The following is a 13,592-nucleotide window of genomic DNA, read 5'->3' on the forward strand; positions in this document are numbered from 1 at the left end:
TGCTGTGTATCCCTGTAGCCAGCAGGTGAACAATGAGCAGGTGCCAACGGAAATGGTTATTGCCACTTTTGTGGGTACTGCCTGCCCCTCAGAAATAAAATCATGGCCCCTAATCTTCCGTGTAGATCCCCTTCCGTCTAAGCCACTGCAGTGCAGCAATTGCTGGCGATATGGTCATAGTGCTCGTGGCTGCAAGTCCACCTTGCGCTGTTGCAAATGCGGCAATGACCATCCAGCAAATTTATGCTCTGATCAAAGCGAGAAGTGTTGCCTTTGTGGTGGATCTCACGCTGCAAATTCCATGGATTATCCTCCTCGGGATCATGAATTGCAAATTCTAGACATCACCGACCGCAAACGCTGTTCGCGGCGTGAGGCAATATCAGAAATTAAAGAGAGAGCTCACGGCTATGCAGGTGTGTCAGCCCGTTCAGGAGTGACACTAGACTCGTCTATCTCTCAGGCAATAGTGACTGCTGTGGAAGCCTCTATGGCTAAGATGGTTGACAGGATAGTGTCCACTGTCACAGAGTGCATATCTAATGCTCTGGCAAAACAGATTACCCAGGCCATGCAAATTGGAATGACTTCTGCCATGTCAGCCATGCCTTCGTTAATGACCCAACACTCCTTGCCTGAGCAGTCTCAGCCCCAAGAACAAGCAACTGCTGTTTCTCCACTTCCTCGGTCCACTAATTCTGATAATGCTCAAATTATTCATGATGCAGAGATGGTGGATTCGGACACGCGAATCCTCAAACGCAGCGGATCCCCCATGTCTAACCCTTCTTCTTCACATCCTCAGCCAAAATCAAAAAAGCAACAGATTGGCTCTACGCCGAAAGAAACTATTTTAGGGCAGGCAGTTGCTGCTGCCCGGATTTCTCAACCATAGGGGTGTTAAGAGGTCTCCAGTGGAACTGTCGGTAACTTCTTTCAGCTTAAACAGACTTGCTGTACCTTATATCTCAACATAATCCAGACATAATTATTTTACAAGAAACTTGGCTTACATCTGAAAAACACTTCCATGTGCAAAATTATTCTTCATTTCAACAAGATCGCCAGTCAAGAGGAGGAGGCTTACTCATACTAGTTTCTTCTCAATTTTGTCACAGGGCTAAGATTACGTTTCAGGTTTGGTATTATGGGGGTTTAACGTCCCAAAGCGACTCAGGCTATGAGGGACGGCATAGTGAAGGTCTCCGTAAATTTCGACCACCTGGGGTCCTTTAACGTGCACTGACATCGCACAGTACACGGGCCTCTAGAATTTCGCCTCCATCGAAATTCGACCGCCGCGGCCGGGATCGAACCCGCGTCTTTAGGGCCAGCAGCCAAGCGCCGTAACCACTCAGCCCGGCTGATTACTTTTCAGTCCTCTACTATAGACTGTGAGTTACTGGTTTTAGACTTTGAAATTCCAGGGTGCTATCCGTTTTCATTAGTAAATGTTTATTTTCCTTGCGGTGTGCAGGACACCAAGCTGCTAGATCTCCTGCTCCTTAATTGTCAGAAGTCAATTCTCTTGGCCGGTGACTTTAGTTCTAATCATGTGTCGTGGGGCTTTAGGACAGATTTCTTTGGTAAGCGCCTTTGGGATTTGGTTATTGATAACAACCTTTCGTGTATGAATACAGGTTCGGCCACATTTCTCCGCGCACAAATTCGATCTGTGTTAGATTTAACTTTCACCAGCACCAGCGTTCCTGTACTCAATTGGTCGACTGTGGACTGTGGAACATCTAGCGATCACATACCTATCGTTTATGATGTTAATTGCCGCTTAACTCCGGCGTGCTCTCAGCTGAGGTCATATATAAACTATGACCAGTTTCAGTCCTCTTTGCGCTCCGCTCTTGCTTCAGCGGTTAATTCTGCTGAACAACATACAGCAAAAGGCATATGCTTGGCCATTGAGGAATGCCGAAAGAAGTCCGAATTTTTGGTACATACATCAAGAGGGAACACTTCAGCTAGATGGTGGAATGCAGCTTGCTCGCGGAATTACAGACGCAGAAAGGCTGCATGGAAGAAGCTCCTACACAATCAGTGCCCAAAAAATTGGCATGATTATAAGATCTTTGCGGCTACTTTTAAACGCAGAGTCTCACAAGCGAAAGAAAATTATGAATCCGAGCATTTTGATTTCCTATCAAAATCAGGAAATCGTCGCGCACTTTTCGATTTCTTACGATCGCGGAAAAAGATTCCGGTTTCAGAAAATTCACTCTCATGTGTTTTGACCCCGCAAGACGCAATAGAAACAGTTGAGACAATTTCGAAAGGATTAGGGCAGCGCTTCGCCTCTGTGCTTCCTTTACGCTCCGCGTTTGTGGCGTCAGTGGACCAGTTTCATTTCCCCCCTATTACCCTTCCCGAGCTTTCCCCGATAGCGTTGAGGTTACCAACTGCTGCTCCTGGCCCTGATAGGGTAACATCAAAAATGTTAAGGATCCTCTTTGAGGTGTCCCCTACCTCCTTATTGCAGCTGGTTAATTTTTCAATCAAACATGCATGAATTCCTCCTGAATGGAAAATCGCAAAAGTGATCCCTTTACCTAAATACTGGTGGCTATTATCTATTCTCTGGATAATATTAGACCCATTTCATTGACATCAAACGTGGTTAAGTTAAAGAAAGTCATACTCCTACGTGTTTCGGAGTTTGTGGACCGTAATAATATCCTTAGTCCCTGTCAAATTGGTTTCCGTCAAAAATGTTCCATATTGAATGCTCACACCGATCTTGAGAGTCGCATTCGGCTTGCGTGGCACCAAAAAATGCATGCTGCGTTGGTGACATTAGATGTATCCAAAACTTATGACAGCGTAGAATGCTACATATTATTGCAACGATTATATACTCTGCAGCTTCCGAATTACTCACTTGCGTGGATATCTGCGTCCCTTGGAAACAAACAGTTTTTTTTGTATACTAAATGGTGTGAATTCTGGGAGATATAAACAATCCAGAGGTGTTCCACAAGGGGCAGTCTTGCCGCCTGTGCTCTTTAATATTCTAATGAGCTCTATTCCCAGCCATCAAAACATTCGCACGTTCATCTATGCAGACGACACTGCATTTTTCACAGCTGCAGCTGACATTCAATCTCTCTATGTGCACCTGCAATCGTACCTGAATTTGCTTGAAAGTTGGTTGGGTGACTTATACAACAAGTGCGCTGTACTTGTTTTTCAAATGAAAGATCCTGTTCATATGGCTCTCAGTTACCAGCGACAAAATATTCCTCAAGTCAAGTCATTAAAATATGTTGGTGTCATTTATGATGACAGCCTCACATGGCGCTCCCACATTGACCATGTCGCAGCGAAAGGGGCTCGCGCTGAGGGCATGTTGCGTAGATTAAGTGATCCCCGGTCTGGAATGTGGAGAGATGCACTTTTGCTGGTATATGCTTTTGTATGTCCGACCAATTTTAGAATTTGGATCTGTGCTGTTTTCTGGTACGGCTGCTTACAAAATTCGCCCACTCGTTCTTTTGGAGCGCGGGAAGCTCTTCGGTTGTGCCTTGGCCTCCCCAAATGTGTGGCCAATAACGTGCTTTATCTTGAAGCCCGTATTCCTCCTTTATCATCTAGATTTCCATTCCTAACTGTTCAGACATACCTAAGGTTATATGAATCAGATTTACACCGCTCCTTGTCTATTTTTTGTTGCCAGCCGACTTCCTTTTTTGGAGTCCACTGGCCTAGATTTCATACCCCGCAGGTAGTTATGGTACAAAATTTGCTTGAACCTTTAAACGTTCTTTTGTCTAACATCCTTCCGACAAAAAACAGTGGGTACTCTGTAGAAGTTGTCTGTGATGACATTTTCCCGAAAAACGCTAAGCATTTACCACCCCGCATTTTAAATGGATTATTAGAAGACCATTTACAAAGTCTACCTATTAGCTTAACGATAGCTACTGATGCCTCCCAATGTGATGGAAAGGCAGGGGCGGGAATATATTGCCCGCTTCTAGATTGGTCTTTTTCTGTGCGGCTTCCAGACTACACCCCAATTTTCCAAGCAGAGTTTCTGGCGGTGGTGCTTGCTCTTCGCAAACTAGAGCCAGCTTTCTCTTCAGTGGCTGTCATTACAGACTCTCTTTCTTTGTCTTCGCCCCTTGCTTCGGCTGTAGATTCGCCAATTCTAAACACCTTCCATTCCTTACTCCCTCCGCATTTGAGCCTTGTTCACGATATGGATGCCAGGTCATAGCGGTGTGACAGCCAATGAAGTTGCGGACTGCCTGGAAAAGGCGTCCCTCAATGGCCCCGTGCTACCTATCGTTCCGGCTACAGCGTACATTACAGCAGCGAGGTTCCGGCGACAAAATTTGTTAAGAATGACAACTGGATCTGTATTTGTGCAGCAGGCAATCATGCCATTCACAGCAGGTTGAGGTATCTCTATCAAGGCTCCGCTGCCTGATCCCACCCTTAAATTTTTATTTGCACTGGTCTGGGTTGGCGCTTAATCCCGTCTGCGTATTTTGTGGTGAGAACGAAACCATAGACAATTTTTTGTTGTATTGTCACCGGTACAGCATGATGCGAAGACGGTTTTTAGAGAAACCTTTACAACAGCTTGGCCTTTGTTTGAACAGCCCAGTATTATTGTCGTTTGGAGCCACAAGTCTGTTTTTACTGCTGTGCAAAATTTTTAATGGAATCAAGACGGCTACCTTGTTAAATTAAAAAAAAATTGTTTTAATATTATATCTATTCTTACATTTATCATTATCATTTAATTACTCGGCTATAAACATCAGTCTCGATCTCCTGCGTGCGTTATGCATTTCCCATTTCATTTTGTTGTTCCTTTTTGTTTACTTCTTCCGTCCTTACCATTCATGTTAATTTCGTCCAGGAATTATTTACCTCAAAAACTCTGTGCCCCCCCAATTCTTGGCCAATCCCTCTATGTGGGCATGTGCCATAGTATGTGGACAACAACAACAACAACAACGAAAGACTGACTTTGCAATTAAACTGAGCAAGTTCCACTCTCTGTACCTACCTGTAGCTGTAGCTATCGCGTCACTCCAGGTTTAACCAGAGCTAAACCACCGCCAATTTTTTTTTGTTCTTGGCGGTGGTGGTGATGCTTCGCCTCGATGCACCGAGGCACTGACGAGAACTTACCACGACAGGTGACTGCCGCAAAAAACATGTCGCGTGCTGTCTCGTTTCGTCCACTTGTACGTTTGCACCTGTGCGATTGGTTAATGATCATTTTATGCGACCACAATTTGTCAAAATCTTAAACGTAGTAACCGGGAAATGGTGTTTTCCTGGAAAAATATAGTGTAACTCTATGGGACATTTTTAATGTCCGCGATTTTGAGCGTATCAACCGGGAAATCGCATGGACCAAGAACGTATCAACGAGAGTTTACTGTAATTCATTGTAGGCGGTACAGGCAGGTATGACCAGGTGGCACGACCAAGGAAATAATGGAAGTTATTTCATCAGAAAGAAGCAGTCACAGTGTGTCAGCCAGCCCTCCTTGTTGTTGGTTCATAAAGAGGTCTCATTTCTACATAATTCATGATCTTTTTTGGCTTGGGGTAATCAGGTGGGTGGGAGGGGGGAAGGGGTAGGCTTTTGATTGGACTTCGCCACATGTCAGATGAGCAGCGATAGTTGTACTTTCCCGATTTTGCTTCTCAAAGTGCTCGATGTTCTGTCGTGTCACGTGATTCTCGTGTATAAATGTTTGATCTTTTCCATAAAAATAATAAAATTTTGTTGCGAGTCAGCGCTCGTTTGTGTTTATACTGTAAAAGCTTGGGCAAGTTGGTGTGACATTGTTTTTCAGCAGCGCAGGGGACAAAGGACGAGACAAGTGCACAGACACAGTGCGCTTGTCTGCTTGCTTTTGTCTGTCTAGTTCGCGCTGTACCACCCACAATGAATCAAGTACATGTCAACCTTGCTGTACAATATACCTGCACAAACGTGTCTCTCAGTTAAAAAAAACCGGCAGTGTTTAAAAAATTCACCCTGCACAGACATACATGCAAACAATACACATAACTCTGCATTGCACACAAAACTAGCAACATAGCTGCAAACAGACCACATTACAAAGAACTGAACACACAAAAGTTGCTTTCCAAGAACATGTATTACATATTCAGTTTTTCCAGGAATATGTATTGCTCAGTTTTTCTTTTTGGCAAGACAGGGCAGGGGCCACATTCTGGTAGTTGTCACTTTCAGCCAATTGCTTAAATTAGGCCTAAATATTCTGTGGGTGCCTAGATTCTCGTACTTTTTTACTAGAAACAAGCATCAATCCTTTCATTTGTGATCTCCAAGCATACAGAGCAATACTTTGTGGTACAACTGCAACTATAACAACCGAAAAAACAGATTAGAACAATTACTTTAGGTAGCGCTTGAGCATTAAGGCAATTATGAAGGGAACTGCACCTTTCATACTTTTTAGCAACATGGCGTCTCTATGCTCTGCTTAATCCATTGAACTGTAGCAGCAAGGCTTACATACAGCTGCTGATAACGAGGCGTAGCCGAACTTGGCTCAACTGATACGCAGCCGACGACAAGAAGGTGCAATTGAGCTTGGCTCGAGCCTCGTGCCCATGTCATGAGCCAATTTTCTTCATCACCCAAAAAAAAGAAGGAACTCTCTTCCAGCAGAGGCCTGAAATATACCCCCTTCAGATGCAAACACGAAGGAAAATATTGCCTCTACTGACAACCCAAACTGAACGATATTAACAAAAACATGTTTGAGCCAACAAAAATTTCTGTGATGTGTACATTTGTACACATGGCACCTCTAGTTCATAAAGTATGTCAATGGCCACTTTACAAGCAATAACTATTTGCAGGTACTGTTAACTTTTAAGAAGTACCCATGCTTCTCAGTTTGCCTACATTGATGGCTTCTGCTTTTTGTTGTCAAATTCATAGCAGCGATCCTCTGCACTTAGGCAGAGGAAAACTCCTCATTTGCAACAGCAAACTTGAGACTGAAACACAGCCTGCGTTTCGGCACATTTGGGGATAGTTGTTATTCATGTGAATGGGCCAGTGGTTGTTGCCATCAAACCTTGTGCAGTTTATTGGTATGGGCATGCCAACATGCAGCTTTTGGACAGGCCTTGCAAGGCTGGTGCTCGGTCTTCCCATCCTGTTTGGCGCAGTCCTCTTGCTTGCAATCAAGGTCCATGCAGTATCCGACTGAAATACCACATCATTTTTCACTTCCTTTTTAGGCTGTCCTTTTGCATTAGCGTCGCGAAGGCATTCAAGCCAGCTGTCGTAAACTGTGAAGGAAATGAGTTGGGAGATTACCCTTACTGGCCTTTTGTTCGCCTTTGCTTGGAGGGGATACAGAGACATCAAAAATCCAGCTTGTCGACGCCACCCATAAATTGAGTGTACTTGGCAATTACATGCAGACAGTCGATGTAGACATGTTTCTTGGCTGCTTCACTCCATCTATTCATCATAGTTTTCCCTAAAAACATAGTATACTGTCAATATTTGTTATTCAAGGCATATTTCTGTCGCAACTGTCAGCTATCAATGTCGAAAGTAAAAAAAATGTTTTCTTGATTGAAAAGAATTTCCTTCACGCGTCTAGTTACAAGAGGCTTCAATAGAAGGTGCAAGCTGATCCATCGACAGAATAAAGTTACCGCAGGCAGCGAGGCGGACCGTCGTACAGCTGAACGACAGTTACGGATGCTCCGCCCCTGTAGCATTCCTTTCACTGCCAAAAAAAGCTGCGGCCAAGTATAACCAGAGCATGATAAACAGTGGAGTTAAAACATGCCTGAATGTGCTGGATTGGTGATTTTCAGGCGCCATTGTTGTTTTGCATAACCAGCACCAGGTACACAAGTGACCATGGTTAAAGAATTACAGAACAGCTCAACTTGAGCGTAAGCTCTACTAAAACAAAAAAAATCTATGCTGTGGCCCACTGCGTGGAAGTAGACAACACACGTATTGCAGTGCTGCCACAGCATTCACACCCTGCCAGGAGGTTACGTATAGTCAAGTGAAAGTAGCGAAGGACTGCCCTAGCCACAATGGTATGCGCACTAGGCTTCCCCTGCATCATGCAACCTGCACAGCCGCTCCATTAAACCACGAAGTAAGCAACGGTCACACGACTCAATTAAGTGTAGGGGTTGGACTTCTCAGTTTGAACCACAAAAAAATTATGAAAGTATACTGAATTCAATTTGCAAAATTCGGTTTTAAACTAACATGCTCAGCATACAAGTCATGCACGCCACAGTTAGCCATCTGTTGTTTAGGATTTACACACAGTGGAGTAAATTGATGACATGCAGAAAGTATGGGCGTGATAAAACAAAGGTACCGTTGCATTAGTGAAGTTGTGAGTTTTAAGGCTGTTACACTACCTTAATTGGATGCATCTGTAGACCAGGAGGCTCCACATCTCGCTGCCTGCCATAAGTGCCCTTTGCTCACTGTCACCACCTACTTACAGCAGTTACTTGGTTATGTAGGTTTCTACTGCATGCAAAGCGAATGCACAGGCACGAAACAATGCATAAGCGTCACGAAAAAGAGTCATAGTTTGGCTACTGCGGCGGTTCAGCCACAGTTGCATTGCTACCATAACAAGCAAACCTGCGACGCCTGGCATTCTTGCTCAACCCAGCTCAACAACCCAATGGTAACCCGACAATGCAGCTTTTAAAAGTTAACTTCCACAAGCATTTTTGTTTAACGGTTCCATTGCTTCCCTTCCATTACTTTGTTCTAATGGTGATAGCCTGTACATAGCTCATAAGTTCAACCATTATTCCTTAACTACCGGTAAATTAACTGATCGTGCCGACAAAAAAGCGATTATAAACTCCAAGTGACTTTTGAGCCCGCACAAATACCACATTACATCACCAAAAAAAAGTCAGTAATTCACACATAGAAAACAATAATTGAAAAACCAAAAGCTGCATTCTGAATTAAACAACTAAAAAAGTCTAGCACTTTTTTTAAACAATAAAAACCAATAAATCTAACTCTTACATGTGAAATTAAGACCACAACATGCAACGAAGCCCTACACCCCTAATCCCCACCCCACTCCAACGCCCAAGTTGTCTATCTCTATAGAACGAACGTGGATGGATAAGCAGCTGTGCATCAATGACCATTCGTGACACACATCTGCCCTGCACCCCTCCACTTAGCCAGAGTTACTAAAAACGCTGACAGGTGTCAGTTCTTTCACAGCGCCCCAATTGTCACTGATGCCTCGTCAGTGGCAGTACCGTCCGTGCACGCTGAGATGATAGGAAAGCTGATGAGTACATCCGCACAGATGGAAGGCAGTGAAGCAGAGCCATTGCTGATAGTTGTGGTAGCCCTGAAACACGTCACTTTTGCAGAGTTTAGTGCATTACACAAGCACAGCACGAGCATATGGCAGTTTTTTTATTCATCCAAAGCATATTGAGAATCCTCCACAATTTTCTCAAGCCAATTTGGAAGCTGAAACCAATTTAAACACTCATAAGCTCAACAGTGCTATAGTACTTCGACAGTGGCTTGTCAGAAAGCATACGTTGCATCAAAAATAAACATTTCTATAAGAAAGAGATTCAAATCCTCGCGAGAAGTACTGTTTGAGCATTTAAAATCACCACATGATCATGTACTGAATTAGTTTGCACAGCAATCTTTTGGAGGTCAGATAGTTTAGTTATGTGTTTATTCTTGTCAAGTCCTGTCACAAATTTATAATAAGCCTCTGCGGTCCTCCCCCCCCTCACCCCCCACCCCAGTGCTTTAACAGTCTTTTCCGTGGTTGAATTGCATGCGGTTTTCTCACTATCCATGATGCACAATTTCTTAGAGTGAAAATACATATTTCTTCTAGGTTTTTTTTTACACTAGGGAGCAGCGTTTGGTGCTTTGGCACATCTGAGTACTCTACGACTCCGTTTCCATGCTGCTGGCTGCAAAGTATGGTTGCATTCTGGCTGAGCGCGTCCTACAGCAAGAACTTCCAAGTTTTAGTAAGGAAGGGAACTATGCGTCTCCATCAGATGATACCATAGTGACTCTCCTGAATCAAGAGGCGGCAACAACAAACAGCAACTACGTCGTTCTGCAAAACTTGGTCATATTACAGGACTGCACCCAGGAGAATGCTCAGAGTGGTAGCCCACGCTGCCCAAATATCACTGAAAGACATGGGCACACAAAGAAACACCAAATATAAATATTTCCATGAATTGTTTTTGCACGGTGGGTGTCTTCTTTCGTGGCACCCAAAACTGGCGAAATAGTTTATTACCAGAATGGTCGCAATGTGGGTTAAGGTTTCGGGCTAAAAGGGTTAAAGAGCAGAGGTCAACCAGTGCCTTTAACTCACTACCCTTGCAAAGGCCTCATATGAGCACATGCACTGAAAAATATGTACCAGAATAATCGGAAGTATTGTTAACGATCAAATTGTACACAAATTTTTCAGGTTTATCTGTTAACACGGCCTTTCCACGCACTCACTGCCACGGGAAGCAAACTAACACTAACGCAAAAAGAAAAGCTGCTCTCCAGCAAGCGCATTGAACAGCACCATATCACATTCAAACAACACTCAAGTACAATATCAGAAATTGTGCAATTATTTAGCATTTATATTTATTTTACTCCAAAAAATTATAACAGTTGAACATTTGGAGAGGGAAAATAAGAAATTGTGTAATCGGGAGTTCCAACAAGTGATCTTTTGAAGAACAAAATGAATTATTAACAGGCCACAAATGCATTGCAACCACCATACAAATTAGAAATTGTTTCTTGCAAAACAGACAAATGTTCTGTCAAACAGTCTCGGCATATGTTGCATGAAGCTACTTTGCTTTGATAAACGACTCATACATACTTATAGCTCAGTAAGAATGTGGTAATTATGTTCTGTTAACTCTTTACATGCCAACATTACAAGGCATCAGTGGACCAAGGTACAAGGCAAACTCACATTCAGACACACAGCACTCATTCACTTTTCTTCGAGTACACATGGTCTTGATGTGCCTTGCTTTTCTTCTCTCTGAGAGGAGGTGACTGCTGCTCAGGATTGGCCTCCAGGTGCTGCTCCTCTGCCCCACTGTCATCCAAACTCACTTCCTCCACTGCTCCATAGTCCACAACACTCTTATCAAGTATGCCAAACTCGAGAAAATGGGTAACACTCCGTATCTCTCCCTCCACATGGTGCAGCTTCTCGTCACTCCCTGAAAAGGCACGGATCTTGGCCTGCAGCTCGCAGATGGCTTCCAAGGCACCCTTCTTTGCTTGGCTCACAGTCTGCGAATGGTCACCACTTGCCAAGCGAGCAATAGCATCCAGTTGCTCGTCTGTCTCAGGGTTCTCCAGGTCAGTGGATTTAGGTGGCATGTGACTGGCACTACTACCTTTATGTCCAACAATGCTACCTTGAACAAAGGAGATAGTTGGGTTGCCTCGATTCTGCACTGTAGTCGCAGGGTTGCTAAAAACAATGATGCTTCCATTCTGGGCACCAGCAGGAACCATAGGACTGAAGACCAATGGCACAGCTCCCTGCTGGTTGACAATAATTGGTACCATGGACAGCTGGCTGCTGCCCTGAAAGGTTGCACAGGGAAGGCCATTGATGAAGCCTTTGGTACCTGCAGAAATGGATTGAGTGGGCTGGTCTATATCTGGCCCATCATTGTCGAAACTGCTGGACGACTCTGATGGCGGTTCTTGCTTCATTACTTTCAGGGTAGCTGCACTTGGCCCTTCTTCCCTTAGTCGGACCAACGATGTTCCAAGATCACTTTTAGCAATATTGTGCAGGTCTCTTCGGGTGACCAAATGAATCTTTTGGAGCTCTCTTCCACGGGACTTCTTCACATTTTCCAGAACAGTGTCAGGGGAGGTGCCCTGAGCAAGTTGTGTGGCAATGGCTTGCTTTTCTACCCTGTTTAACCGCAAGTGACCCAGGTCTATATCATGTCCATAGTGTCGTTTTTGATAAACCACTTTCACAACACCAGTTTCCAAGTCCTCTATGGTAGTCATTGTTGCCATGCAGTGTGCATTAATTTTGCAGCTACCTTGAGACTTGAGCCGCCTCTTGCCCGTACCCCTGGGAACATACATGCCAGAACGATGGCACACAAAACACTGCCCCCTGCGCTTATTGTAATATGGCTTTGAGCCAGAATTTGCAACGAAAGACACTTTCTCTCGTTGTTCTTCACTCTCCTTCCAGCGCATGAAGTCTGAAAACAAAATTACATGGATTAGCAATATGTATAAGTAGAATCGTTATGCGTTTACAGCCGGAGACAAGTATGGTGCTTGTATGACAAGTAATAAAAAAGCAAGGGGTGGTATAAGGGGTTAAATTCATGCAAAATGGAGGTCGAGGATGGGTGCTTGATCCCATCCTCGTCCATGTACAGCTATTTGTATCAATGTCTCCTCGTTTCTTTGTGGCTGCACGCTCAGTCGTCTTTACTCGACTAACGTAACAACACCGACAACAATATGGAAACTATCCTGCTTTACTAGACATGATGAGCTGCACAGCGGTTAGTTTCTTCAAATAAAAAAGCATGACCTGCTGATAAGCTTGCGTAAACTGCGATTACCACTATGAACGCACTGCCACACTTGTGAAATGCTGGCGACCGCAATTTTGAAGCATAGCTGTTTACAATATCACGATGAGCGTTAGCATGACATTCAGCACTAGCAGCAAACTTAGAGTTATCCGTCGAATGACAGTAAAAAGTTTTTGGCTCGTCAAACTGAACAGTGGTCAGACCAAGTGGTTCCTCACCTTGCATAGAACGAAATCGCCGTTCTTCGTATTCGTGTTGAAAGCCGTGAACAAAGATAAGATGCTTGAGGAGCTTCTCGCGTTGTTTATATGAAACATTGTTGCACTGATCACATTTGTACGCACCCGGAATCTTATCTGCATTGTGAACGTCTATGCCGTGACGCCATAGGCCGTGCTTCGTCGCGTGCACCTTGTCACACCATTTACACTGGTACACCCGAGATTTCTTTCTATTAGGTGTTTGGTTTTCCATGGCTTTAAGACCAAGCAGTTTTCGCTAAGAAGGAACGTGCGTTTCAAACCGTGATTTCAAGTGTCTACAAGGTGTCTACACGCTCAACTCTGAAGAACACCGTAGTCGCGGTACCGACGAACTTCGCCATCGCCATAATTGGAGTGGCAATTTGGCGCCAGGCCGCCTGGCGGCATATCACCGCTCGATGGCTCAACTGCGAAATCGTCCTTTTTCTCTGCACAAACAATTTTATCAGAAATTAAAAGAATAATGGTTTAATTCAACATTTAATGAAGTTGAACGTATAGCACTTGTTACAGTCATAACTTTGTTCTTAAAGTTTCAGACGAAAAATTACACACCTTACCAAATATTTGCTAAAATAAAAGATGTTTCGTAATGGCAACATCATGGTTATACGTTTTTTGTTTTTCAAATTTTCTTAAGTGTGTTTTTATACGCCGCTTGTGGCGCGCCAAGCGTAAATTTCGCCAGTTTCGTCTCGC

At 44.0% G+C, this 13,592-nt stretch overlaps 1 protein-coding gene across 1 annotated transcript; it reads right to left on the reverse strand.

The window, feature by feature from the left end:
* Positions 1-9,445: 9,445 nt before the first annotated feature.
* Positions 9,446-13,252, reverse strand: LOC144124979 (uncharacterized). Its single transcript, XM_077657976.1, has 2 exons — positions 12,849-13,252; positions 9,446-12,285 (listed from the first exon to the last, which is right to left on the reverse strand). The coding sequence occupies exons 1-2, from the start codon at positions 13,102-13,104 to the stop codon at positions 11,030-11,032; spliced, it is 1,512 nt and encodes a 503-aa protein (XP_077514102.1). The 5' UTR covers positions 13,105-13,252; the 3' UTR covers positions 9,446-11,029.
* Between the last annotated feature and the right edge of the window lie 340 nt (positions 13,253-13,592).

Source organism: Amblyomma americanum, chromosome 3, assembly GCF_052857255.1.
Source record: "Amblyomma americanum isolate KBUSLIRL-KWMA chromosome 3, ASM5285725v1, whole genome shotgun sequence".
Lineage (NCBI taxonomy): Eukaryota > Metazoa > Arthropoda > Arachnida > Ixodida > Ixodidae > Amblyomma > Amblyomma americanum.

Bases quoted from the DNA above. Each gene is read 5' to 3' on its own strand.
- LOC144124979 (XM_077657976.1), bottom strand. From the start codon at position 13,104: ATGGAAAACCAAACACCTAATAGAAAGAAATCTCGGGTGTACCAGTGT. The intron at 12,286-12,848 runs GTGAGGAACCAC...TTTTGTTTTCAG, and splicing joins GCGATTTCGTTCTATGCAAG to ACTTCATGCGCTGGAAGGAG.